Consider the following 27,492-nt stretch of genomic DNA (forward strand, 5'->3'; position numbering starts at 1 on the left):
ATGAACATTCTATGTGAAGTTTCAACCAATTTCAAGGGTCTAGAGAAATGGTTCCCAATAGAATGCATTTCAAAATTTCTGTGGAGCTTTTGAAAAAGATATTTATTTCCACTTCTGGTAATAAAGACATCATGACCTTGACATTTCAAATTTCAAAACAAAGTATTTTACCAGAGATAAAGAGAGGCATTTCATAATGATAAAAAAAAAAGTGGGTTTATCAGAGACAACAATCATAAATGTGTAGGAGATAAACAGGTTCAAAATATAGGACACAAAAATACACCAGGGGCAGCCCCCGTGGCCCAGCAGTTTAGTGCCGCCTTCAGCCCAGGATGTGATCCTGGAGACCTGGGATCGAGTCCCACGTCAGGCTCCCTGCGTGGTGCCTGCTTCTCCCTCTGCCTGTGTCTCTGCCTCTCTCTCTCTCTCTCTCCCTGTGTCCCTCATGAATAAATAAAATGTTTAAAAAAAAAAAAATACAGACACTAGGCCACACTACATACTTGCTGAATCTTAATCTCCAGAATAGAGCTAGGGCACTGTCATTTAAAAACAAAATAAACAGGGCAGCCCGGTGCCTCAGTAGTTTAGTGCCACTTTCAGCCCAGGGCCTGATCCTGGATACCCGGGATAGAGTCCCAAGTCGGGCTCCCTGTATGGAGCCTGCTTCTCCCTCTGCCTGTATCTCTGCCTCTCTCTCTCTCTCTCTCTCTCTCTCTCTCTCATGAATAAATAAAATCTTAAAAAAAAAAAAAAAAACACAACTACACGGGAATTCAAATGTGCACAACTGGTCAAGAACCACAGTTTTTGACACAATTAAAAAATAAAAACAGGTAAATACTACTACTACTGCAGGTTGGATTAACAAGACTTTCTTCTACAGGAGAATTTGACCTTTGGTTAACTTTCTGGTTCTTTTCTTCTAGAAGCCAGAAAACACAAGTATGTCAACTATATTGCAAGGCAACATATCACATAGAAAAAATAATTTGTGATTGGTAAGCTACATCTGAACTGGGAAGAGCTTTATGTGAACTGTAAATAGCTGATGGAGATACATAGCTTTACGGTTCGGAGTGGGATAGGACATGTCCTTTGTAGTAAACCTCAAGATAGCCCACGGAGCTAGAACAAAAGGTATCTATTCCTAAGGGACATGAGGATGGTAAGCCACATTGTTTCCTGTGAATCTTATTACGTTTAAGTAAACTATCACTTTTAGGGAGCCAAAGATGGATAGCTCCCAGAAGCTATGTGGACTTGAAGTGCGGAAACAAACCTCTATCACCGGTGTACTGGGAAACTATGGTTCCTGTCCTAATAGCCTTCTGAGTAGACCAGGGTGAACTATGGCCCAAAATAATCCTGTGAATCTGAATGTTTAGTTGAACCTAAGAAGACTCTTTAGTGGATGTCACAACTACCTTATCTTTGTGTTGTGGTTTAGATCATCATTGCTTCCGTGCCATACTCACGATCTCTAGGTTGACTTCTTAATCAAAATATTTTCCAATGATGTGTTTGCTAATGGGGGTTGGGAAGAGGAGGAATCCATTCTAACCTCCCAGTGATCTTGTGTATCCAGAATAGTACAATATTCTTTCTGTCGTGGTCGTTTTGCCTGCATCAATATGAGCCATAATTCCAATATTACGGATTCTGTTAAAACAGTAGGAAAATGAAGCACATAGTACAAGATGGACATTACTAAAAATGTAAAACCAAAATGTCTGTGCAATACAAATTTCAAAGCTGGTTAATATTTCAGGAATTTTTATAAGGCATAAAACCCAGATAAACAGAAAACATATCCCTACCAAATTATTCTGACAAAACAGCTAACAAAAGAGCGAACTATCTTACAAATCTTTTATTTCTATGCTGCTTTTATTTCTAATGCTGTTACTGCATTAAAAATACTTAGTATTGAATTGAGCAAAAAATAGCTTTTAAGATACATACCAACACTTATCTATAATTAACTATGATTTATAATTAGCTAGGGCAGAAAGCTGAATTAACAATGCTAAATTAAGCCTATGACAGAAACTCTTAACTTTTTAAGCAGTATACAGAAAAGAGTATATCAATAATAGTACTTACTTAGCTATGGGAGGACTGATGATAGAATGAAGAGATTTGATATCATTTCCAACTAAACCTAATGGAAAGAGGGTTATATATATAAAAGTTTAAAATTTTTCCCTTTAATTTACACATCAAAGAAGTAATTTTATGCAAATACTATAACTCCAATTAAAGAAAATTCCAAGCTCAATAAAACACTCATTTACCTAAAAATTATTTCCCTGTACTTTGTAAAGAAAAGGCAATGGAAAAAAAGAAAGAAGAAAGAAGAAAGAAGAAAGAAAGAAAGAAAGAAAGAAAGAAAGAAAGAAAGAAAGAAAGAAAGAAAGAAAGAAAGGACAATGAACAAGATAAAGTTTTTAAAAGTCAATTTCTAGATCATATTTTTAGAAAAATATAAATTTACCCCAATATTTGCCACCCTCTATAATTCTGTAATAGACATAGTAACAGATGTAGAATTAGAATATTCATAGCAATAATCTTAAGGCCACAGCTAGTGAAACAAAGAAATATAAAATGCAGTCCTATAAACCTACACTGTCAAGGCTTGAAGAGTTAAAGAGTGATCCCCATATCAGATAATAATGAATTTTTGTACAATTTGAATTCTATCTTCCCTCAGTAATTCCAAGCACACAGTACCTTTAAAGATGGCCTGAGAGAAATCACTGAACAGGAGCTATAACAATCTAATACTTTTAAAAGGTCAAGTAGTATTTCTGGAATACAAAAAGCCCTTAATAATCTACTCAGTGCTTATCATGTATTTTATTAATAATATTAAAGCAAAAATGCAGTTACACTTTTAATTTTAAGCTATACCTTCCTACTATTTAAATCAGTTCTGCAAAATTTCTCTAATAAGAACAGTTCTACTGTATTTTGAAAACCTCATGGCAGTTTTAAGACTTACAGGTGATCTGCATGGCTATAGATAAATCTGCATGACAAAATATAGAAATGCAGATACAAACCAGTAATGCAGGCCATTCAATTCACATACTATTACAACTCACACAGCTAATCAGTATTTTCACTCTATGATTCTCACATGAAAAAGATGGTAATGAGAACAGCCACATAAGGAAACCAGTTTCAAGTCTCCCATGTGCTAGCTTACTTCAAACCCAGGAGGACCATTCAGAATTAGTTCTTCAAGCATCAAGCTTTTAATAACCATTTTACCTAATACAAACTGTCCCAGATAAATATTTAACCAACTACTCTTAAGAACTTTCAAAATAAATTATTTAGGCAAACCTCTATTGACAGAAAATACTTTTGTATAAAAACCGGAAACGAACTAGACAAACAGTATTTTGCAGCAAGAGCACTCTACAAGTAGACAGCCCTCTAAACTTCTGAGGCAGCTGCTAAAGCCAGCAACACTTCTCTTTGTTTAGCTCATTTGGACAGCCAGTAGGTGAGAAGTACACACCTACTGTTACTCCCTCCTGGCATCTATCAGAATACTTCCAACTCCTAATAATGTCAAGAAAAGAGCCAAGAAGTAAAAAGAACTATTTTCAAAATGGAGACCCTTAATAAAGGAATGTTTGCCAACAAGAGAAAGCAAAAAAGCAGCTTAAGTACAGTGAGAATAATCAAAATTTGTACCTGGTAGAGAACTGTAATTTCTTCCAGGAGGCACATACGGCTTTAATCTTTTCAAACTTGCTCTTATTTTAGAGCAAGGCATATTCTAGTGAGGAGAAAAAGAAACTTGACATTAATTTTATTTTAGCATGACTTCTTAGAGTACTTTTAACATCTAACTATGCTTTGTCAGAGAACAAAGTACTCTTGAATCTCCTCAAAGTAGTCCCAATTTAACTCCAGCTCCTTTAAAACGTGACAACCCAAAACTAAACTACAGGAAATAACAAAAATAAAACTAATGGGGATCCCTAGGTGGCTCAGTGGTTTGGCGCCTGCCTTTGGCCCAGGGAGTGATCCTGGAGTCCAGGGATCGAGTCCCACATTGGGCTCCCGGCATGGAGCCTGCTTCGCCCTCCTCCTGTGTCTCTATCTCTCTCTCTCTCCTTCTCACTGTGTCTATCATAAATAAATAAATAGGTCTAAAATAAAATAAATAAAATAAAATAAAATAAAATAAAATATAAAATAAAATAAAATAAAACTAATACTGACATGGTATTTTGACCTGAGTTTAGAAGGTGGTTCTCTGAGATATGCAGCATTATCAACACGGGGAACACAAATTCTCTGGACTTACTCCAGACAAGAGAATCAAGAACTCGAGGATAGAGGCAAACAGTCTGTGGAGTTCCTTTTATTTTTTTTTTTCAATTTTTATTTATTTATGATAGTCACAGAGAGAGAGAGAGAGAGAGGCAGAGACACAGGCCGAGGGAGAAGCAGGCTCCATGCACCGGGAGCCCGATGTGGGATTCGATCCCGGGTCTCCAGGATCGCGCCCTGGGCCAAAGGCAGGCACCAAACCACTGCGCCACCCAGGGATCCCTGTGGAGTTCCTTTTAAAACTTGAAGTAAAATTAACATAATGCTATATTAGCTTCAAGTGTACTGAACAAGCTGTGGTTCAACAAGTCCTCCAGGTGATGTTTTTAAAGACTGATTTATTTAAGAGAGAGAGGCAGAGTCCCAAGCAGACTCTGCATGGAGTGCAGAGGCTGAGATAGGGCTCAAGCTCACGACCCAGAGATCAAGACCTGAGCAGAAACAAGAGTATGATGCTCAACCGACTATACCACGCAGGCACCCCAACCTCCAGGGGAGTCTGAGAGCTACAGTTTGAACACCAGAATCCTGAAATTTCCAGAGAACCAGAAAAGTTAAACGTAATCTCTCACACTGGCTACTCCTTGATTCTCCTCTATAAGTGCTAAGAGCTGGTGGGGGTCCCAGAACTCAGGATTTATTATAGTGGCTACACCTTAGAATCACCTGGGAAACTTTAAAAATATCTGAGGGGGAAGAAGTTGGAAGAACTAGGATCTGGCATTTCAAAAAAATTCCTGACGTATCTTCTCCCAGTGTTTCCACACAGAGGTTGAATATTCTCCATCCCTATTTATCCCCAGACCATTAGATATACACATTATGACTGGAATACATTTATTTCCACCATCACCACCCCACCAATACATTTAGAATTGTTACACTTAGTATATATAATAATTCTGGGTTGTCACAACATGCCCTTTTTGATATCTTGGAATGCATTCCTGTGTTTTCTGTATTACTTGTACATTAGTTACCAGATTTTTAGAAATAAAACACTATTATCCTAAGGAAATATTTCAAGAGTAGAGACTCAAAGCTATTTCAATTTCCACTGCATAATAACCAGGCCAAGACCGTAGCTACCTGTCACAGATGTGCAGTCTAAAAGCATCAGCAATGAAAACACCAAAGAAAACTTGTGTTAACTCCTCCCTCGGGCCACACTAATGACCTCAAAATGGAATATACAAATGGATAATCTTTAAAATGCTACAGAGGGAATTTTAAAGTAACAAGATAAATTTACAGACTAGTAATAAGGTGTGCTGATTCTTGGTCACAGTTTCTCCCTGTTAAGAAAAACTGATGAAAATAAAGATATGCTAGTTTAAGAGTACATTAGGCATTTTGGGAAGTAAAGTAACTGAAGTTGCTGAAGTACATTTAATTTTATAAGAAACGCTTACATTAATGTTCAGGATGGGTATTTTCTTATTATTTACTCCAAACTTCCTCAAGTTGGACAACATGTTGACCCTCTAAACTGTTATTCTCTGAAAAAGAAATAAACAAGATTTTAAAACTAAGTTTATGTATTATATGTAAGACATACACAAAGCAAGGCATATGTAATATATACGGTAAAATTCTATTTTATAAAGTAGGTACAATATTTTTAGCTATCAAAAACTCAGTGCATCATTCAGAAAACAAAAATTCTGAAAAATATGAGAAATGGTTCTCAAATTAAAATATTTTTTTCAACATGCTTTAATTCTTCAAGATATGAACATGTTAAAAAAAAAGATATGAACATATTCTGGAAAAAGACAGAAATTAAAGAAACTTACCACAGCAATTACAATGGTTTTTTTGTTTTTGTTTTTGTTTGTTTTTAGATTTTATTTATCCAATGAGAAACACAGAGAGGCAGACACATAGGCAGAGCTACCTAGGCACCCCAATTACAATGTATTTATGTAATTATACAAAATTTAGTATAGGAAGGTAAGCATCTACATGTTAAGTCAGTAAATTCTCATTGGCAGTCTTACTGGTTTATCTGTATATTCTGATTTTTCTACCATAAATAAGTAAAAAATATAGAAAATGAAGTCCTCTTCAGGAATTATAAAACTAAGTATCTTTAGTTTAAAAACATTCCCTGAATATTAACTACGTTTCAAGTACATTATCAAAGCTATGAAAAGTTCATGGAAGCACCTGAGACTGGTTGGAAGCAGACAGCAGGGAGACCCTGTGTGCCATGTTACAATAGAAGCCATGTCCAAACTCTTTACTTTGGGGCACCTGGCTGGCTCAGTTGGTGGAGTGTGTAACTCTTTACCTTGGGGTTGGGACTTTGAGCTCCACGCTGGGAGCGGAGATTCCTTACCAAAAAAAAAAAAAAAAAAAAGGTGAAATCTTTAAAAAAAATTCATTATTTTTACTCCTAAATCTCTTCCTTTTTGTCTCAAAACAGCCACACTAACTCTCATTTATTTTTTTAGCGAGAGCATAAAGAGTGAAGGGGGAGGGGAGGGAGAATCTTATGCAGGTTCCATGCTCAGCAAGGAGACCGATGTAGGCAGGGCTTAACGTCACCACTTTGAGATCATGACCTGAGCTAAAATCAAGAGCAGACTGATTAACCCACTGAGCCACCCAGGCACTCCTCACTAACCCTCATTTAAGAAGTCACCAAATCCTTTTGATTTTATTTCTTAAATATATCTTGAACCCATTGACTTCCAGTGCCAAAGTTCAGGATACTTACAACACTCATGCATGTTCGATCCATTCAATGTAGAACCACAGATTTTAACACTAGCAGATACAAATAAACTCCCTAATAAGGTTTGACTCCACATTGCAACTAAGCAACTACCACTTGTCAAAGGCTGGTAGAGCATCTAAGGTCATCTACAATTGTCTGAAAAGACTTAAAATACTCTTCCCTTCCCCAATCACCTATATGACCTATGTATAATGAGGCTGAATTTTCATCAGATAGTTCAACCAAAAATAAAAATCATACACACATAGTAACAAATACAGAAAGTGAGAGGAGATGCCAGCTATTTTCTATTATGCCCAACACTGAAGAAACTTGCAAAATTGTAAGGCAATGTAAAACTTTCCTCAAACTAAGTTATTTTTGCTTTGGAAATAATAGATATTTCTCATACATCTATATTACTTATATTAAGATTTAGTGGATTAAGTTTAAGTGAATTTCTAAAGTATTGTAAGGTTTTAATTCTTAACTAGTTGAATATAATAAACAATACTCTTTAGAGTTCTAAATCATTTTTAAGAGTGTTAAGGATTCCTACAGATTAAATTTTGAAAGCTTATTCCAACATCTTGTTTCCTCCAAGTGAATGCCCATGGTTATTTTAGGTTATAGAAAAACAAAAACGGTTTACTAGATAAATATTAGAAAAACTAGCCAACAGGACCCATTTTGCAGATACTAATGCTTAAGAAGGTAATTTTTTTTTTACTTTAAAATGTGAATTTGAGGAAAATTAAGTAAATAACACAGGTGACATTCAGATATAACCAGTCTTAAAAAGTAGTATTCAAATCACTGAAGTGGGAAATACTGCTTTATTCCATATCCTTCAAATAAAGAACCTCCTCTCGTCATTTACCTACTCAAAAAACATTTAAAGGTTTCTAATACAACAAAATCTATCCCCAACTACTGTCACAGCCTTATACTCTCCTATTCCCTACTCTGTATCAGGGAGCTCTTGCCAAAATTCCCCCAGAAACATTATACTCTGGTGCCTTCTCACCTTAGTATGTAACACAGCCACTGCCTGAAAGCAGTCCTAGAATCCTCAAGACCCTGCCCCCCCATACCTTTTCAATTACTATTAGATCTTCAAGGCCCCGCTTGAAAGCTTTTCCCAATTTCCTGTTTCCATAAGGCTTGGACCTTACATCTACTTGTGACAAATAGAGTATTTACAAGCTCTCCTTTATTGTGAGCTCTCCAAAAGGAGGGATCTTTTTCTAGCACTGCCCAGCAAAATGCTTCATTTCTTCACCTATTAAGTTGATTAGGGCCCTCCAGTGATTTTCTTCTTCCCCATGGATCAATGATTTTCAATAAAAATAGCTGCCTACCACTGGTGCCATCAAGTAAGTTATGCTATAAAAGGTCCAGACCTCCTTAAGGCCTAATATAGTACTCATTAAATGCTCTAACACCTGATGGTAAAAGAGCAATAATGAGGGAAAAAAAACAGGTAATACCCATCCTACGTTATTAGCAACAAGTTACACTACCATAAAAAAAGAATACATGGATTTCAAAAAAAAAAAAAATCAGTAGACTATCATGCCTGTGAAGCTTAATATACAAAAAGAGAAATCATAGGGGCACCTGGGTATCTCAGGTGGTTAAGCATATGCCTTTGGCTAGAGTCATGATCCCAGGGGTCCTGGGATGGAGCCCTACATCAGGCTCCCTGCTCAGAGGGGAGTCTGCTTCTCTCTCTCCCTCCTGCTCCCCCTTCTTGTGCTCTCACTCTGTTAAATAAATAAAATCTTTAAAAAAATCATAAAATATATCAGTATGCAAGCAAAATTGAAGGTGATGTTAAATCAAGTAATATAGGAAAGAAGATCCTAAAGCAAGCATCAAGTTAAAATGGTCTGTGTTTGCAGATGGTATGTTACTGACTTAGTAATTTCTCCCAAATTAGAAACTCCACTTTAGATTTGTATCATATCCAGTGCTTTTTAGAAAAAAATATCAAGTATGAATTAGGCCAGTATGTTTATTATTGTCAATCCTTAATATCATCTTTTTTTTCTATACTGAATAGATCATCTCATACTATTAAACATTCATTTTTACAATATTTCTAGCACAAGTTCTAAAATCTAAAGTTATGTAAATATTAAAATTTTAAATATCTAAATTTTAAAAATCAGTTCTAGCCTTTATCTTCGTTCATGAAAAAAGCTTACCAAAGTAACTTTTACTTGCTAATAAACAGCTCAAGTACTTACTTTTAAATTTAGGTCAACTGTATCGATAAAGCACTTTCCAATTCCCTTGTTTATCTAACATTTATTGGAGCAATGCAAGAAGCTGGTTATTAGAAAATGTAAAAATGAGTAACACATGATTCCCAACCTTGAGAATACCGTTAGCTTTAAAAACTCTAGTCTGTCTCCTGCGTATCACAATAGCAAATGGCTTCATTCATAGTAATTTTTACAAAGCTCTTACTATACCTGTTCCTCTTCTGTAAAACAAATAAGCTTGGCTTAACCATACACAATCAATAAAAAGCATCGTCTCACATCCTCCTGATTTCTCACTTATAATCTCACCTATAGCAATAAATACTATCTAAAGTTTCATCCAATCAGAGGAATACACTTCATGCTTCTGATTGCCAAAATGTAGAGTGGGTATCTACTTGCCAGGTATATAGGAAGTCAATTTTTCTAAAAAAGTTTGACGTTGATCTGCTTAGGCCATTTTTAGCTGGCAATCACCGCTGAAAATAAGATAAACAGCCAACCAGTATGCCGCCTCTATTTTACACAAATCAAAATAGGTCTACTGCCTAACCTTTAGAACTTACTTTCTATTCCTGGATCAGATGGCAAAAAAGGGCATGAGTGGATTTGAGAATCATAAATGGAAAAAATCATACTGATGAGTTCACAACTTAACAGCTACTAAAATTCTCCTTAAGCTGAAAGAACTATAACAGGAAAACAAGAAGGATAAATCTCACAATATTAAGCGAGCGAAGCCAACACAAAGAGTTCACACTGTACGATTCCAATTATATAAAATACAAAACAGGAAAAGCTAATCCGTTATGTTACAAGTCAGGATGGTATTTTCACGGGAATGGCAGTGACTGGGAAGAGGCAGGAGGAAGGCTCCCGGGGGGGCGCGGGTTAATGTAATTTCTGGACTCAGGGGCTGCTTATCTGTGTGGTCAGAGTCCGAAAACCCACTGAAGCATATGTCTACGGTACGCACTTTTTACGTGTGTTTTACGCCTCTTTTTAAAGCTTCCCATACACTTCTCATAACAGAAATATCAAGTGGGCAAAGACCTGACTAGTTTACAGAAGACTTGCTGGGGTCCCAAGTCTTCTGTGACCTCGGGTCAATCACGTAAAGTCTCTGCACCTTTCTTTCCACCTATCACATTCCCGGGTCATTCCCGGGTCAGTAGGAGAGCTAAGTTCGGGGGCGCCCGGGGGCTCAGCGGCGGAGCGTCAGCCTCGGCCCCGGCCCAGGGCGTGAGCCCGGGGTCCCGGGATCGAGTCCCGCGTCGGGCTCCTGCGTGGAGCCTGCTTCTCCCCCGCCTGCGTCTCTGCCTCCGTGTCTCTCATGAGTAAATAAATAAAAACTTAAAAAAAAGAACTAAGTTCACTTACTCAACAAGAATTCGTCGTTACTCTGTCCTATCACTGCCTCCTAGTAAACGTGTTGAAAGCTGAAACGAAAGACATCCCTGCCTCAGGCCGTGTCTATCCTGGCCAGTGGAGACCGGCGATAAACAGAAGAAATTAAACACTTGGCGGAGAATCAGGCAGGAAAGCGGAACCGGGTGGGAGCTGCAGGCAAGGCCCCTTAAGTGATACTTAAATGACGTTTAAGCAAAGACGTCAGGCGGTGGGGGAAGCAAAACCCGCTGGAGTTCTAGGAAGCGACATCACGGACTTCACTGCGCCTGAACATGCTGGTTCGCATTCGGGTCTTAAAGAAAATACCCTCCCCCCCCCAAAAAAAAAAAAAGAAAATAAATCGCCCTAGAAGAAGGGGCGTGAAGAGCCTCACACCGCAGACCCACCGAGGTGCCTCCACTCCGGGCACGAAGACTCGGGGACGGCCGCGGCCTCGGGCACTCGTCGTCCCCCGCCCCTCCCGCTGACCGTGTCCCCGTCCCCGCTCCCGCCCCGGCTGGCCGTCGTCCGGTGCCCGCGGGCGGCGGGTCCCGGTACCCACCCGGCACCAGGTCGCTCGGAGGCCGGCTTCCTCCCGCCGGGACACGCCACCTGCCCGAACGCCCCGCCACCCGCAGGACCCAGGGCCCTGGAGCCGCCGCTTCCGGCCGCCGCGCCCGCCACTTCCGGGAGTGCCACGCTCAAACGCCGCCTGCCGGCACCTTCCGTCCTCCAGGCCGAACGCGGAGAATGCGGGCCCGGAACCAACGTGGCGCGCCTGGCGCGCTTCCCCCGGAGTCGGTGGGCGCGGGGCCGTCTCTTTCCGTCGCGGCCGGCGCGGAGCGAGCTCGCGGGCCGGGAGCCCGAAGCTAGAGAGCCTCTTGGCGCCCGGCGGCTGCTCGCGGCGGCCCGGCGGCCGTCACCATGGTGAGGGGGCAGTTCGGGGCCCCGGGGAGGCGAGGGGAGGGGAGGGACGGGACGCAGACCGGGACGGCTGCCGGCGCCGCGGTGTGAGGTCTCGGGCTCCGCGCCGCGGGCGGCCGCTCACCCATGCGGAGCGAGCTTCCAACTAGGCCGCCCGCCACGCGCGCTCTTCCGGCCGCCGCCTGGTCTGCGGAGCCGCGCTGCGCTGGCTTCTCTCCCGGCTTCTGCCCGGGCGGCCACGGCCACGGCGGTCAGGTGGCACCCGGCATTGTTCCGCGCTGGGGCGGCTTGGCCTCGGCAGTTTATTTTTGCGTTCTTTAAATCCAAGCGGGCTGTGACCACATGTTCCGAGTAAAAGTGGCGCCTCAAGTAAAAACAGGCGCTTCGAGGCCACTTGTGAGGACGGCGTGGCGTGTGGCCACACGAGGCTTCCGGTTTCATTCGCTAAAGACGGGAAACAGCCCACATATCCGTGAGCCGGTCAGAGGGTCGGGGGTGACACGTTCCCGCGTGGACCGCTGTCTGGCGGTGGAAAGGGTCCGGGTCCTGACACGGGTGGGAATCCGAGGAGCCGTAAGTGGAGGCGGCCGTCCGAGGAGCCCTCCGTGGAGGCGTCGGAGGAGCCGTAAGTGGAGGCCGTCGTCCGAGGAGCCCTCAGTGGAGGCGGCCGCCCGAGGAGCCCTCAGTGGAGGCCGTCGGAGGAGGAGCCGTAAGTGAAAGCAGACACCAGAGGCTCCGTGCTGTAGGTGCCGCTTCAGGTCCTTCCCGGAGGGGGAAGGCTAGAGGGATACCTGCAGGTGCGAGGTGGACCACACTGTCCCCAGAGTACGGCGAGGTTTTCTGAGGTGATGGAATGTTCTCTATCCGATTGGCGGTCACAAAGCTGGGTAGTTTGTCGGAGTGTAAGACTGTACGCCTCTTAGCACATCTCATCATATGTGGATTGTACTTCGATAAAGCTGAGAGATTTCTCTGATAAAAACTATGAATAAAAAAAAAAACTATGAATAATGATGATGTCATTGAAAAACCAGATTGCTGGTGTTCCCGAGGGGAAAAGAGACCCTGGAATGAGGCCGTCCTCTGTGGTCCAGCTGATTTTGGACAGATCCCCTCAACGAATGGTGACTTTCCCTGAGATTCTTGCAGACGTAAATCCTCGCGTCTGATACCATCCAGGACCGAATGTACTGGGCGCGTGTCATGGACGTGGGCTTAATAGCACGAGAGTTACTTAAGCTAGGGAACATTGGGGTGACTTAAGGCCTTCTGTACTTTAGGTGGTGCTCAGAAAATTCTTTTAGTTTAGTTCTGTCAATTTTTTAAATTAATGTTTCTTTCGTTTTAGCCACAAAATGAATATATTGAGTTACACCGGAAGCGCTATGGCTATCGTTTGGATTACCATGAGAAAAAGAGAAAGAAAGAAGGTCGAGAGGCTCATGAACGTTCAAAAAAAGCAAAAAAGATGATTGGTCTGAAAGCTAAGCTCTACCATAAACAGCGCCATGCTGAGAAAATACAAATGAAAAAGACGTAAGTGCTGAGTTCTTTAACAAGCTAACATGTTTTGAGTAATAGTTTTTAAAACTAATGATCTTGAATATTTTTCCTTCTTGTCAGTATCAAGATGCATGAAAAGAGAAACACCAAACAAAAGAATGATGAAAAGACTCCACAGGGAGCAGTACCTGCATATCTACTGGACAGGGAGGGGCAGTCCCGAGCTAAAGTACTTTCCAATATGATTAAACAAAAGCGAAAAGAGAAAGCGGTAAGAGATAAAAATTGAAGTCTTTTATTTCTTTTTTGTTCAGGAGAATTACTAAAATTTAATACTAGTTACTTTCTTCAGTTTAATTGGAAACATGATGAAGTCCAGCTACTCTTCCCATTATTTAGACACAAAGTCTTTGTAAAGTTCATTTTGTATTAAATATTGGAGTAATAGGCAGGCAGCCTGGGTGGCTCAGTGGTTTAGCGCCGCCTTCAGCCCAGGGCGTGATCCTGGAGACCCAGGATTGAGTCCCGTGTCGGGTTCCCTGCATGGAGCCTGCTTCTCCCTCTGCCTGTGTCTCTGCCTCTCCCTCTGTCTTTCTTTGTCTCTCTCGTGAATAAATAAATAAAATCTTTAAAAATAAATAAATATTTGAGTAATAAAACATGCTTTCTCATTAAGAGAACATGTTAGCATTTAACAGGTTTTTAAAGTTATTAAAATAGCAGACATTTTTAGTGTTAAAAAAGTATCTAAAAAGTTAGGCATGAATCTTAAATTCAGTATTTTAACAGCTTCCTATACGTGACACTTCCTAATGCTGTGCTCCTATGGAGAAAGATACAACTGCTTCTATCTGTTGGCCTATGTTGGTAAAATTTGTTAAAAAGTAGAATAGTGGAAAACCCTTTAACTGATTTAACTTAAGTACAAATTTAGCATTTTTGTTTAATACGCTTAGTGTCCGTTTTGTGTATTATGTAATACATTTTGTGTATTATGCTTAGTGTCAGTTTAGAGTAAAGTCTGCAGAAATCAGAAAACGGCATAAATACTGTTTATAAACATCTGTAGATAAATTGACAAATCCAGGTAGCAACAGATCCTAATTTGATTTTAAAAATCACACAACCAGATACCTGGGTGGCTCAGTGGTTGAGTGTCTGCCGTGGGCCCAGGGCGTGATCCTGGGGTCCGGGGATCGAGTCCTGCATCAGGCTTCCTGCGAGGAGCTGGCCTCTCTCTCTGTGTGTCATTCATAAGTAAATAAATAATGAATGAATGAATGAATTTTGATCACACTGCTTATATTTTGGTGTGCGCTATCTAAAGTTAGAATGGTGTAAATTGAGAAATGTTAGAGGTTGTCCACTTAACTCCTCTTCACTTTACAGATAAAAAGAGTGAAGTCCAGTTGGTTGTAAATCATTCTGCATGGTCATATATTAATGGAGTGTGATAGAATTGCTTTTAGAATCTGTATTGCTTCAGTTTTTTCATAGAATTTTCGTTCTGCAGAGGTTCAAAGTATATGGCAATGATTTTGTCTCACTGGTAATGTGATCTAAAAGGCCACTCAAGGTAGATACAGAGATACATTTTTTTTTTTTAAAACAGAGATACATTAAGAGGTGTTTTGACACTACTAACCATCTAGTGGTAAGCACATACACTGTTTCGAGAAATCACTGCCTTATTACAGGTGGCATTTTTCATCCATAACAAGGCATTGAGATCTTTAGCTTAAGCAGACTATTTTATTTATTTATTTTTTAAGATTTTATTTATTAACAGAGCCAAGGGACAAGTAGAGGGAGCAGCAGGCAGAGGGGGAAAGGGAGAAGGAGGCTCCCCACTGAGCAGAGACCAAGATGGCCAGTCTTGATCTCAGGACCCCAGGACCATGACCCGAGCCAAAGGCAGATAGTTGTGTTAACCAACTGAGCCACCTAGGTGCCCCACAAACCATTTAATATATCCATGATAAGAAGCTTAATTAATTCCAATTAATTTGGGGCTTTTGAAGAGACCGTGCAGACCTCTAGAAAACATTGGAGTCAAAATCTTGATTTAGGAAAAAAGTGAATCCACTATTTTGTACACTAAAACATACTTAATTTTTTGTTCTCATTGCCTTTTACTAATATAAATTTTGACTGTGGTCTATTTTTAGGGAAAGTGGGAAGTTCCTTTACCCAAAGTTCGTGCTCAGGGAGAAACAGAAGTATTAAAAGTCATTCGAACAGGAAAGAGAAAAAAGAAAGCATGGAAGAGGATGGTCACTAAAGTCTGCTTTGTTGGAGATGGCTTTACTAGAAAACCACCTAAATACGAAAGATTCATTAGGCCAATGGTAAGTCCCTTGCTAGAGTGGGATGGATTAAATATTTGTTATGTTATATAAAATACAATTTCCTGTGAAAAAAGATTGAAAGACATTTTTAGGTTTTTTTTTTTTTTTAAGTTATTGATAGGGATGGCTTAACAGTTTTCCACTACCGTCAAGAATCTTGTCTTCATCTTTGTAAGACAGGAGATGAAAAATAATTATTACAGACAGTGCTGGTGAATCCTGATTTTTAAATATGTCATATTAGTATCTTCATTTTCCATGTGAGGTCATTGTACTCATTCCACAGGTTATCTATATGCTGATACTTGTTCTGAGAACAGTTAGAAAACGGGTAGGACTGCTTTTTCAAGAAGCAATTCCCATTTAATAAGAAAATTATCTTAATGCTTTTGAAAACATTCAGTATGTAGTCACTGGAAAAAGAATTTAATATAAAAGTGGAACTTTAATTTCTGTAGACAACAGTGATGGTCAAAACCATTCTCCTCCCCTTTCCCAAATGTAACTGAACATTTGGTTGACCATTGAACAGTGGGTGCCCACCCCCTGCAAAGATGTAAAATCCACATAAAACTTTGACTCCCCCAAAACTAAACAGCCTACTGTTGCCTATAGCCTTACTGATAATCTAAATGATCAACTAATATATACTTGTATGTTATGTGTATCATATATTCTTAAAGCAAGAGAAAAGTATTCAAATCATAAGAGAAAATAGATCTGTAGTACTGTATTTATTGAAAACATCTGCATGTGAGTGGATCTGTGCCGTTCAAACCTGTGTTCTAGGTTCAACTATCTACTTTTCCAGAATCCTTTTAAACTGACTGAATTGCTCCCCTCAGTGGATCTCCAACTTGCTTAGAAAAAGTCAGAGGAAGGTTAGCCGTGTTACCTTAGCTTTCACTTTGAATAATTCTTAATGGATTAAAATGTTGGCCAACAGCCTGTTTGTATAATTAAGATTCTGTTGGAACCTGGCCGTGCCCTTCTATTTACATATTGTCTATGGCTGTTTTTCTCCGCAGACTTTGAGTAGTTGCAGGAGACACAGTATGAGTGTTGACTGTCTATTTTCAGCCATCCCTGGATTGTATCATGAACTGCTCTGTGTTGATTTCATACTCATAATCTTCTAAATATAGTTTGGTAACTTTATCAGTTCTGTAGGGAGGAAATATACTAATAAGCTGTTACAGGCTTTCTGTAGCCAGGCAGGTACATCTCATGAATGAGTCCGTTACTAAGAACTTAAGTATCATTACCCTTTATTCTCCCAAACAGGCAAGAATCAGTTAAGAGACTGTAAAGTGTTGTGGCTTCTGAAGTGTTACACTCCACAAGGTCAGATGTAGGTGACTGGGGTGATTCCAGGTGATTAACAGACCTCTCTGGGCTCTCTCCAGAATCTGACCAGTATTCTCATTAGTGAAAAGCTGACAGTCCACCCTCCTTTTTCATCATGTAAAACAGCTGAGGTCTAGAGAGCCTTGAGGTCAGGATAATTTAATTCCATCCACACACACCACACCGTTCAAACCAGGAACCAGTCATTTCACCTGCCAATCTTCAGCTTATCATTCAAAAAAGGGGGCGGGGGGGGGGGGAGCTGTAAGGTTAATATGCTTGAATGAGCTATTTGTATGCTCCACCATAGTGCCTGGCATGCAGCAAGTCCTCAGGAAACATAGGTAACAGGATAAATCTGAGCACGATGCAAGGCAACATGCTGTGGTAAAAACTTAAGGAGAATGTGTTAAGGGTTTTCTCTCATGTATTTATTAGGTTTTTAATGTGTAGAATTTTAAGTATTTAGTTTGATGCCTTAATATTTGACATTGTTCATCCATGGGGGGATTTTTGACTTGGAAAACAATTGGAAAATCAAAAAGGAAGAAGCTCATCGTTGTTAACATTTTAGACTCGTATAATATTTTTGTGTTTGACTTACTAGGGCTTACGTTTCAAAAAGGCCCATGTAACACATCCTGAACTGAAAGCCACCTTTTGCCTGCCAATACTCGGTGTAAAAAAGAATCCCTCATCCCCACTATATACAACTTTGGGTGTTATTACCAAAGGTACTGTCATTGAAGTGAACGTGAGTGAGTTGGGCCTTGTGACACAAGGAGGCAAAGTTATTTGGGGTAAGTAAACTTTTGAATACGGAGCTGCTGCTGTTCAACAATCCTAAGATTAAAATTTTTCAAGTTGATAGAAAGCACACAGCAAATTTTAATGCAGAAGAGCTAGATTAAGTTAAAATAATGTAAATCAGGTTTAAATCTTTAGGAAGAATACTTTTTGTAGACAAAGTAGTGAATGTGATTCTTTTTAACTTAGATTATTGGTTTCAGTTCTATAAAGTGTACTTTATTGTTAGATTTAGGACTGTTTCAAAAGGCATTCATTAGGAGGGAAGCAGATGGAATAAGTTATAACCAAAATACATTGGAAGAAAATACAATATATTAACCATGAGCAGAGGAAGGGAGACCTATATTAAACACATCGCCACACTATTTCAGTAATTAAAAATAGGTGTCATGCAGCAATTTTAATTCTTCCCTTTTCTTAGTTTTCTGCTTTTAGTGTCCAGGTATTTTGAAACTTTAATGTTCTCTGAAATTAAAGAATACCTTCCAGCTTCTTGAATCTTTGAGTCATTCATACTTCATATTGGCTGACCTCAACTTTAAAATAAGTTTCAAATTAATTTAACCTAATTAAAACTTGTTGCATTTTCTAGTAAGAAAAGTATGTGGAAGGGATCCCTGGGTGGCGCAGCGGTTTAGTGCCTGCCTTTGGCCCAGGGCGCGATCCTGGAGACCCAGGATCGAATCCCACGTCGGGCTCCCGGTGCATGGAGCCTGCTTCTCCCTCTGCCTATGTCTCTGCCCCTCTCTCTCTCTCTCTCTCTCTGACTATCATAAATAAATTAAAAAAAAAAAAAAGTATGTGGAAAAGCAGCAATGCTCAGGTCAATCCAGAGGCTTGTTGATACAATGCACTAACAGAATGGAGCAGACCACCATTTGTAAAAAGTGTAAAAACAGTATATGAAAATTGTTTCCGGAACTGGTTTGATTTTGAGTAAAATCTCATTGATCCTACTATCACTTTTTTTTTCTTAAAAGTGGTAATAGAAATATTTTGGGCAAAGTTCATTTTTATTAGTATTAATATCCCTCTTTTTCCCATTTTGTTTTTTTCAGGAAAATATGCCCAGGTTACCAACAATCCTGAAAATGATGGATGCATAAATGCAGTCCTGCTGGTTTAACAGCAGTTTCAGACGAGTAATCCCTTATAATTACTGAAGACTACACACCTGTCAGGAAGACCATTATTGTTGTGGTTCTGGATGCTACCAAACAGCCTTACATATCTACAGTCATCAAGACATTTATTCTACTATAAAAAAGTTGAAATAGACATTTATTAAAATAAGTGGTCTTTATTTTTGAGTCTTTTTAGCATTTAGATGTTCATGAATTTGAATAATTTAGAAAAACAATCATAGTTAATATCTTGGCCCAGGGCACCTGGGTGGCTCAGTTAGGCGTCTGCCTTCGGCTGGGGTTGTGATCCCAGGATCCTGGGATGGAGCCTTGCGTCCAGTTCCCTGCTCAGTGAGGAGCCTGCTTCTCCCTCTCTTTCCCCTTGCTTGTGTGTGCGCACGCTCGCTCTCTCTCTCCAATAGATGGATAAAATATTAAAAAAAAAAAAAAAACTCTTGGTCCAGATCTGCATTAAGAAGTGGACTCAGCAATGCAGACCTTTTGTTCCTGGAAAACACAGTGTAGTTGAAATCCTCTTTTATCCTCTTATCATGAAGGTCAGTGCACACTTAAAGACTACAAAATGGTCATTTCTGAGACCTTACCTGAAGTCTCTTCCACCTCATTTTTCTTAATGCTACATTTCTTAAGATTAATAAACACACGGTAGCGTTCATTTAGAAAGTATTTATACCAAATTACAGGAGAAAGAAGGCACACTACACTAAGAGTTCAGAAGGGTTTAGATAAATCTTTTCACCTCTATTCATAAGTCAGTGAACTTATATTTTAAACATTTTTCTCTCCATCATGTATAGTAATACCTACCTGGAACTGTATTTTCTACTCCAAATATATGGAGAAAAATGCACCAAAATGTTTATGCTTTCACATTTTTGGAATGGTCACAAACTTAAGTAATGCCAGGTAAAACCATTTAAGAAAAAAAAAAACTGCACTGATACCCTTAAAGAGAAATTTGTTGGCAGTTACTTCAGTAATATAAAAAAAGGCCATGTTTTAGGTTTGTAAGCTTGGTCAAAGCACTTTTGTGATCTGAATTATGTTTGTGGCTTTGAGCTTTAAGGTGTCCATAGTATTACATTAATCTATGATCACGTTAATGGTTTTAAATTCTGTTTATTTTTAAAGTCTGTCTTGAAAGTACAACCAATGTGATTAATTGTGCCTTTAACAAAATCATTTAATGTTTAAACAAATTCAATATCTAAACACATCTTTGTCTATTAAAATAGGGAAAAGGGAAAGAATATCAAAACACAGGCCAAGAAACAATCACAAAACATACTACTTTTAAACTTAAAAAAAACTACCAAGAAAACAAACTTGAGTACTTCAGTAAGACTTGCTATTCTGAATAATGTAACATCTTTTCTAAGTTCTGTAAACAGAAGTTTTAGAACACACACACTTAGGAAAAGAAAGGCTAGTTCCTTGGGAATGACTATCCAATATGATACAATTACTTCAGGATGACAGAAGCTGGACCTTTCTCACAATTAGATTTTAACAACTGATTTTGCCACTAATAGAAGTGGGGAATGTGTGAATGACTAAGATTTGGAAGGTGAAAAAAAAAATAGACTAAAGGTAAGCACAATCCTACAAAACTCAGTCTGCTTATTTTTTAGAACCCAAAATAAGCAAATTATCTTGTACAAAGAAATCTTGATAGTAAGTATGCCAACAAAAGCATAACACTTGTAACTAATCACACCCATGAAAGACTGGATAACACCTTAAAAACACCAGATTATACAAGGCAGAAATTTCTAAAATGCTGTTACACAGATGAGTAATGTTAGTATAAATTCTGTATTTACATTAAGATCTGTATCAGTTTGCTGGTGTGACCAAACCTTAGACGGTAATCCCTAAAGGGAAAGCAGTACGTTAGAGCAGATATTTAGATACTAGGGAAAGACTCGATTTGATGTAATCCTAAACCTTCAAGATGATTTCTCAAGTCACGGAAACAATGTTTTAGGTAGTGTTCTGGTCAGCTAAAAGTGAACCATTAATCACCAGTGTGATCCTTGCCGTTTTATTCTCTGCTGTGAATGGAAACATCATGAATACAGACATTTTAAGTAGAAGACTGACATTGTCATGCTATTTGATTTTATAAAAAATCATAATAGATCCTCTCACCTTTAAAAGGTGCAGAGGAGCTTTATAATAAATTCTTAAATATATTTCTGTGATGTCTAGCAATTGGATAATTTAAACTTGAAGGAACTAAAACTCTGCTAATCTCTATGTTTTATATTACACAAGGAAATATACATGTATTTACACAAACTGAAGTGAAATCCTTTTCCAGAAATAAAACGTCTAAACAAGAAAAAAGTTCACAAAGGACTATATAGAATGTTGACAAGACACTCAACAACCAGACTGGCTGAAATCAGATTTCAGTCCTCTGTAATTTTTGAGTTTTTCTAATGCCTTGTAAAAACTAAGTATCTGATTAGTTTTATTTAGATTCCTTATGGAGAAGTTTGGTTATAAATTCTACACTTACTGAGTATAGAACTCATACTGAACATGAACGTGTTACTGAACACAGAAGTAAGGTTTTTCTATGCTACCTAGCTTTCTCTACGATCTACGAACCCCCAAAATAACATTTTCAGTCAGAGATGATATGCAATAAAAGTTTTCTTGAATGCTAAGCAAAAAGTACTGAAACTGCTTAAAATGCTCTTGCTGTTTAAGAATAAACCAAACAAGTTTAACAAGTATGAGTTTATACTGTTTAGTCCCGTTATATAAGAATAACCATGTTCTGTGAACTCCGCAACTATATTCAGATATCAATAGTTGTCAGTGAGCTCAATCTTAAAACTACACCCTTTTAAAGTATTCTCAAGAGAGCAATCCAAGTAAAAAAAGTAAACTGTTAGGTTTTTAAATCTATTTTGAGAAATTAAAAATGGAAAAGTTAAGAATTTACTAAATCTTCGTATCTTTATTTCCCTAATTGTGGTAGTAAAGTTTCTCACAAAATCTATAAAATAGCATAAACATGTGACAGATATACTAGTCCTAGTACCAGTCATACTTATTTTTTCAATTAATTAGCATTTGTTGAGAGAACAAATGGCCAAAGTGCTTTAATTTTCATTTGGGGTGAAATCATCTGGCTTGTCTCTGACAATTAAGGGAAATGTAAGGGATACAAGTATTCAAAATTTTACATGAATAGGAGGGTTTACTGTTTTGTCTGTTTCACATTTTAACTTAGCTCATTAGACCTAAAACATCAACATTCCAAAATAAAATTTAATGACATCACCGGACTGCAGACTGGATAAACCTTTGACATCAGTCCTCGTGAGCACCTCAAATAATGACACAAAGTCACAATGTGTTTTTATTTAAGGACCAAGTGGTTTTAAAAACAATCCACATGGTGCCAAAGCATTCTATGAGTTAACTGCAAATCTGAGCACACACAATACTTCCAAAGAGTAAGACTGTTTTAAGATTCTCTCTGGATTCTAAGAATAACCATTTTATTCATTTTCAGATAAATTATGTAAAAATTAACAAGAGAATTTGTTTTTTAAGTTTTACTAGGCAAAGGCCTTTGCTGTCATACCACAATGTATACACACAGGCTAGCTTGTAACCCTGTCGTCACAGAGCAAACTAAGAGTGAGCAAGACCAAAGCAACAAGCAAGGCCTCCAATGCAATCTCAGCTCATTCAGCTGTTCCTGCCATCTAGATCTAAGATAGTGGGGCACAGTCCAAACCCATCCAGAAGCCGGCAGACAGGCAGGCAGATCTCTCGGCAGGAATCACTCTGAGTTAGGGAAGTGGATGAAAGCTGAGAAGAACAGACGATTCTAGAGTAAAGGCAGTGGCAGGATTAAGGAGAAGCCTTAGGAAGGTTTCTCACACTTCTGAAGTACACGTTAATTACATGAGGACAAAAGTATCGTCCCCCGCTTCAAATGAAATTTTCTATGATTATATTAGTGCCCACACACCAGAGTTAAATCCCTAGCAGTACTATAAATATTAGACGTTAAAAGACTGAGGTGGAACCAGATTTTATACCTTTCCTCAGACACTAAAGTCAGAGAAGAAACTGCATCTATACAACTAATTAAGAAGCCGATATACCACCTTCATAAACCTTTCACCATAAATTTCTGTATTTGTGCTCTCGTTTAGTTGAAGTACATTTTCATTTACTGACATTTTTGTTTAGACATGCCTACATTTAAAAAAATGATTAGTTTTGATCTTTGAGATAAAACTTCTAGAACCCTCACCAAGTTTACTATTAAAATCCATAGTATAAAAGATTTCTGTGATCCTTACAAGTAACGGAAAGCCTACTACTTTCAGTTTAATTTAAATTTCCTGAAATATTAATGGTCAGATGTCTCCAATTGCTAAAGAAAATATAGTATGATCTGGTTTCCATGGTTAATAAAAATAAAAAATTGTATTTACACTGAACAGCCTGAAAAATTAAAAAGAATGGTGAATCTTAGGTCCTAAGGGGGAAGGGAAAACTGGTATCATAAATAAGTTCAAAGTGGAATTTTGGAATTTTTGCCCTGTGCCCCATGCCATTTATTAATTGCCATATTTTAAAAACAACAATTATTTTACAAAGAAGAGGGTTTATCATCTGCGTATCTTCTTCATTCATGTCAGCTTGGCTTTCTTCTTAGCAGGTCCTTTATGCCCTTTGGCCTTTCTTCTTAAATTCCGCCTGTCTACCACAGGTACTTCCACTTCTATTTCCTCTGAGCTGCTGTCCACAGTTTTTTCTGTTGCCTGTGCAAACTGATCCAGTTGCTCAGAAGATGCTTCAGACTGCTCCTCTGACTGATTCTTCTGTCCCGCATTCTGTGAAAACGGCACATCTTCAAGTTCAACCTCTATCAGAGAGCTCTGAGGAAGAGCTGTAGATGTTTCCTGGGACTCAGGTACCCCCTCCTCACCCTGGTCTTCCAATGAAGAAGTAGTGTTGGGTGATAAATTTTCAGAGATTGATTCCTCAGAAAATTCCGCTATCACAGAGTTTGGAAAACCACTGTCGGATCGTTCTTCATTTGGGATAGCAGCAGCATTGTCTGAACTCCCAAAATGTGCTTTCTTTCTTGAAACCAGCGGCAGTTTCTCTTCAGTGTGCCCTTTTTCATCAGATGGGCCTTCATCTAGCAACATTTCTGAGTCAGTTACATGTGAGGTCTAAAAATAAAGAACCCGGTGAACAAACTTTTGCAGTACAATTCTTACATAAATCACACACTAATACGCAATGACAATGAACTGCGTTGTCAAGAATTCAGTACGCATAGCTTTTGTTAATTAGGTGTACTTAGTCTGAATACAAGTCTTATTTCACAACTGTCTTACGTGATAATCTGCTTCTTGCTTTGAAGATACAATGAAAGTAATCATTTTATCTCAAAAAGTACTTAGAACATTTTAAACTTATCAAGTTTCTTCAAATCAAGTTTCTAGTTTCTTGGTATTACTGGAGCCAGAATCAAGAGCCCTTTGGAGTTTGACACTGGGCCAATCCACTAAGTTTGACTATAATTTCATTAGATGATATGTAAGGACAATGGAAATATTATTCATTTATTTATTTGAGACACTAATAAGATAACACTATACAATAGTTTTTTAGTCTTAGGTTGGAATATTTGAAAGTAAAAATGAAATTTCTCTTAAAATACTCTATCAGCAATCAGATATGTGGATAAGGTTAGAAAGATTTGAATTTATGGACTATTACTGATTGCATTTTCTGAAAATACCTAATTTAGCATAATAATTAACATATAACTAATCTTCCTGAAGGACTATATACATCAAGGTGGAGGAAAATATACAAACCACAATACCGCTTCCATTTCACCGACACTGGAACAGCTGGACTAGAAAAAATTAAGTTACTTCCCTCTTACCTTGTCCTGTGCAACAGTTTCAGGGGGTTTTGAAGGTTCTACCACCAGTGGAACAAAAGCAGTAGAGTCTTCACTGGAATTAAGAGACTGCAATTTCATTTCTTCATCTAAAACTTCACTGGCAGAGTCCTCCTCTTCAGTTATAAGTGAGGCTTTAAGAGTATCATCCATTATCTCACCATTCATAGGCTCTAATTCAGAGTCCTGCATCATTGGGGGGAAAGAAGTCAGGACACAATGATAGACTAACTTATCGGTCTTGCCAGGGGTCCACTCTCAGTCTCTACCTGTCATACAGCAGGACTCAAGATACAGTCTCCCAAATAGTCCTACTGAGGGAAAGAGGAAACTTTTCAGGCGGGGTCAGTAAAAAAAAAGAACCCACAAGAAACCCAAACTCCCTCTGTTCTCATGCAGACAACAGAGAGACCATGATGCTTTGCAGACGAAGTACAGGTCAGAGATGCAGGGAAGAAACCCTGCCCCCTTCTTGTTCTTTCTTATACAGCCATCAAGAGTGGAACCTTTTCGGTAATAAAAAGGCCCCAGATACTGTAGATTTGATGCCAGCCAGCTCTTTACAGGACACTAGCTAATCAGCACTTGGAATCTTTGGGGACCATGGGAAGTTAGGGGTTACCGTGCCAGGGGGAAGCAGCGGCACTACCAGTCTTGTGGGAAGCTGAGTTTGGATACAGCTTCTTACTGTAAGAAGAAAGCCCCCAATCTCAGTCAGCTCCCTATCCAGTCAACTTTGGGTCATTTTTTTGAACAATCTTACTCCTTATATCACACTAAATATAGAAATATCAGTGAAGTGATAACACAAACTTTGCATTTCTGAAACTCTTCTGCCAACATTTATCAATGTAAAATACTTCTATTTAATGTTTAATAGTTCTAATGAGTCTTAGTGACATTCTGATAGAGGGCATTTTATTACCATTATAAAAATTAAATAATGATGCAACTCAACTCAAGAGCTCAGTAACAGGTTTGTCCAGATTATGTAGGATCCCTAAAGTCGTAGGGATACTGAAATCAAGGACTAAAAAAATTTATCTTGCCAGACAGTATGCAGAGAATAGACTGCAAACAGAAGGTAATTATAAGAAAGCTCATAAAATGATCAACTAGGGTAGGAAAAAATGTTGAAAGGAAGAAAATGATATAATCAAGCAAAAGCTTAAAAAACTCAGAATGTTGGTAACTAACTAAATGTAAGAAGCAACAGAAGAGAGAAACCTGGTTTCTTTAAGTTTTAGGTTTGGGAAAAGAATGGAAGATTATTATTATTTTTTTTTAATGATGAGGCTCTATCTTCTTTTTTTTTTTTTTTTAAGATTTTATTTATTTATTCATGAGAGACACACAGAGAGAGAGAGGCAGAGACACAGGCAGAGGGAGAAGCAGGCTCCATGCAGGGAGTCTGATGTGGGATTTGATCCCGGGGCTCCAGGATCATGCCCTGGGCCAAAAGCAGGCACTAAACCACCGAGCCACCCAGGGATCCCAAGAATGGAAGATTAAAAAACAAAAACACACACAGGAAAAAAAGGCTCAATACAGAAGTGATAAGAAAGAATAGATTAGAATAGATTATGTTGAATTTAAGATGATAGAAGACATCTGTCTACATAGAATATTCAGAAGACAAGTAATACTGTGGCATTATAGACTGAATCAATATTCAAAGTCTAGAGTTATTGGTCACCCCACAGAATTGAGAGTTCAACCATCCAACTGGATGCATTTTCATAGAGAAGACATGAACCAAGAGCAGAAAGCCAAGAACTGAGTTTTCTAGAATGTCCACAAATAAAGGCGAAAAAAGGAAGAAGCACAATAGTCAAATAATAAATAAAACCAAGACAGAACTTCAGAGATAGGAAAACCAAGAAACCAAAATACAATGGTGTTGGGCAGCCCCAGTGGAGCAGTGGTTTAGGGCCACCTGCAGCCCAGGGCGTGATCCTGGAGTCCCGGGATCCAGTCCCATGTCAGGCTCTCTGCATGGTGCCTGCCTGCTTCTCTCTCTGTGTTCTCTGTCTCTCTCTCTGTGTCTCTATGAATAAATAAATAAAGTAAAAAAAAAAAAAACAATGATGTTATAAAGCCTACATTACAGGGGCCTAGAGAGTATTAAGGAAGACACAATGGTCAGTGCAGGTAAGGAAACCACTGGAACTCAAGTGTCAATGCTGACCTACGAGAGCATGTGCTCAATGTATCGCTGGACAAATGACACCTATTACATGAAGCACACACAGCATAGTCTTCAGTTTTTAAAAGAGAAAATAACACAAATATATATTCCTTTAAACATCTGGGTGCACATAAATCCCTTTTAAAGATGTGCTTAAGTGTCCACATTTTTTACAAGACAAGAAAAAAATGCATTTACAAATACAGTTTCATGCAACAGAGAAAGCAGGATCAAACTGGAGTAAGTTAAGAAAATAAAATTGGTAATGTAGTTTCACTTGTTTGGATGCTGGCTGACTTGGCAAACAGGTAAAAGACTTTTTTTTTTTTTTTTTTTAAAGATTTATCCATTTATTTATTCATGACAGACACATAAGAGAGAGAGAGGCAGACACACGGGAGGAGGGAGAAGCAGACTCCACGCCAGGAGCCCGACGCGGGACTGGATCCCAGGACCCCAGGATCGCGCCCTGGGCCAAAGGCAAGTGCCAAACCGCTGAGCCACCCAGGGATCCCCAGGTAAAAGACT

At 38.8% G+C, this 27,492-nt stretch overlaps 3 protein-coding genes across 15 annotated transcripts in view; 1 reads left to right on the plus strand and 2 right to left on the minus strand.

Moving 5' to 3' along the window:
- GFM2 (GTP dependent ribosome recycling factor mitochondrial 2) overlaps positions 1-11,448 on the minus strand; it is a 58,322-nt gene extending 46,874 nt beyond the window's left edge. For 2 of the 5 annotated variants that reach the window (XM_077898185.1, XM_077898190.1), the window contains exons 1-5: positions 11,303-11,448; positions 5,772-5,858; positions 3,715-3,799; positions 2,110-2,167; positions 1,568-1,665 (exon numbers count right to left, since the gene is read on the minus strand). In XM_077898185.1, the coding sequence (XP_077754311.1) occupies positions 1,568-1,665; positions 2,110-2,167; positions 3,715-3,799; positions 5,772-5,834 (304 nt within the window). In that variant the 5' untranslated portion in view covers positions 5,835-5,858; positions 11,303-11,448. Of the gene's footprint in view, positions 1-1,481; positions 1,666-2,109; positions 2,168-3,714; positions 3,800-5,771; positions 5,859-6,528; positions 6,673-10,731; positions 10,791-11,302 lie in introns of those variants that run through there. The other 3 variants (XM_077898186.1, XM_077898187.1, XM_077898188.1) reach the window with 3 other exon arrangements.
- Positions 11,449-11,509: 61 nt separating this feature from the next.
- Positions 11,510-18,975, plus strand: NSA2 (NSA2 ribosome biogenesis factor). Its single transcript, XM_077898201.1, has 6 exons — positions 11,510-11,667; positions 13,013-13,200; positions 13,288-13,438; positions 15,336-15,515; positions 17,470-17,662; positions 18,731-18,975. The coding sequence occupies exons 1-6, from the start codon at positions 11,665-11,667 to the stop codon at positions 18,796-18,798; spliced, it is 783 nt and encodes a 260-aa protein (XP_077754327.1). The 5' UTR covers positions 11,510-11,664; the 3' UTR covers positions 18,799-18,975.
- A 945-nt stretch (positions 18,976-19,920) lies between these two features.
- The window catches only part of FAM169A (family with sequence similarity 169 member A), a 64,610-nt gene continuing 57,038 nt past the window's right edge, over positions 19,921-27,492 (minus strand). For all 9 annotated transcript variants that reach the window (XM_077898196.1, XM_077898194.1, XM_077898192.1 and 6 more), the window contains 2 exons: positions 24,759-24,962; positions 19,921-24,033 (listed from right to left, as the gene is read on the minus strand). In XM_077898196.1, the coding sequence (XP_077754322.1) occupies positions 23,485-24,033; positions 24,759-24,962 (753 nt within the window). In that variant the 3' untranslated portion in view covers positions 19,921-23,484. The remainder of the gene's footprint in view (positions 24,034-24,758; positions 24,963-27,492) is intronic.

This window comes from Canis aureus, chromosome 5 (assembly GCF_053574225.1).
Source record: "Canis aureus isolate CA01 chromosome 5, VMU_Caureus_v.1.0, whole genome shotgun sequence".
Classification (NCBI taxonomy): Eukaryota; Metazoa; Chordata; class Mammalia; order Carnivora; family Canidae; genus Canis; species Canis aureus.

Excerpts from the sequence above, each read along its gene's own strand:
- NSA2 (XM_077898201.1), top strand. Across the intron at positions 13,439-15,335 it reads AAAAGCGAAAAGAGAAAGCG|GGAAAGTGGGAAGTTCCTTT; the intron begins GTAAGAGATAAA and ends GTCTATTTTTAG. Across the intron at positions 15,516-17,469 it reads AAAGATTCATTAGGCCAATG|GGCTTACGTTTCAAAAAGGC; the intron begins GTAAGTCCCTTG and ends TTGACTTACTAG.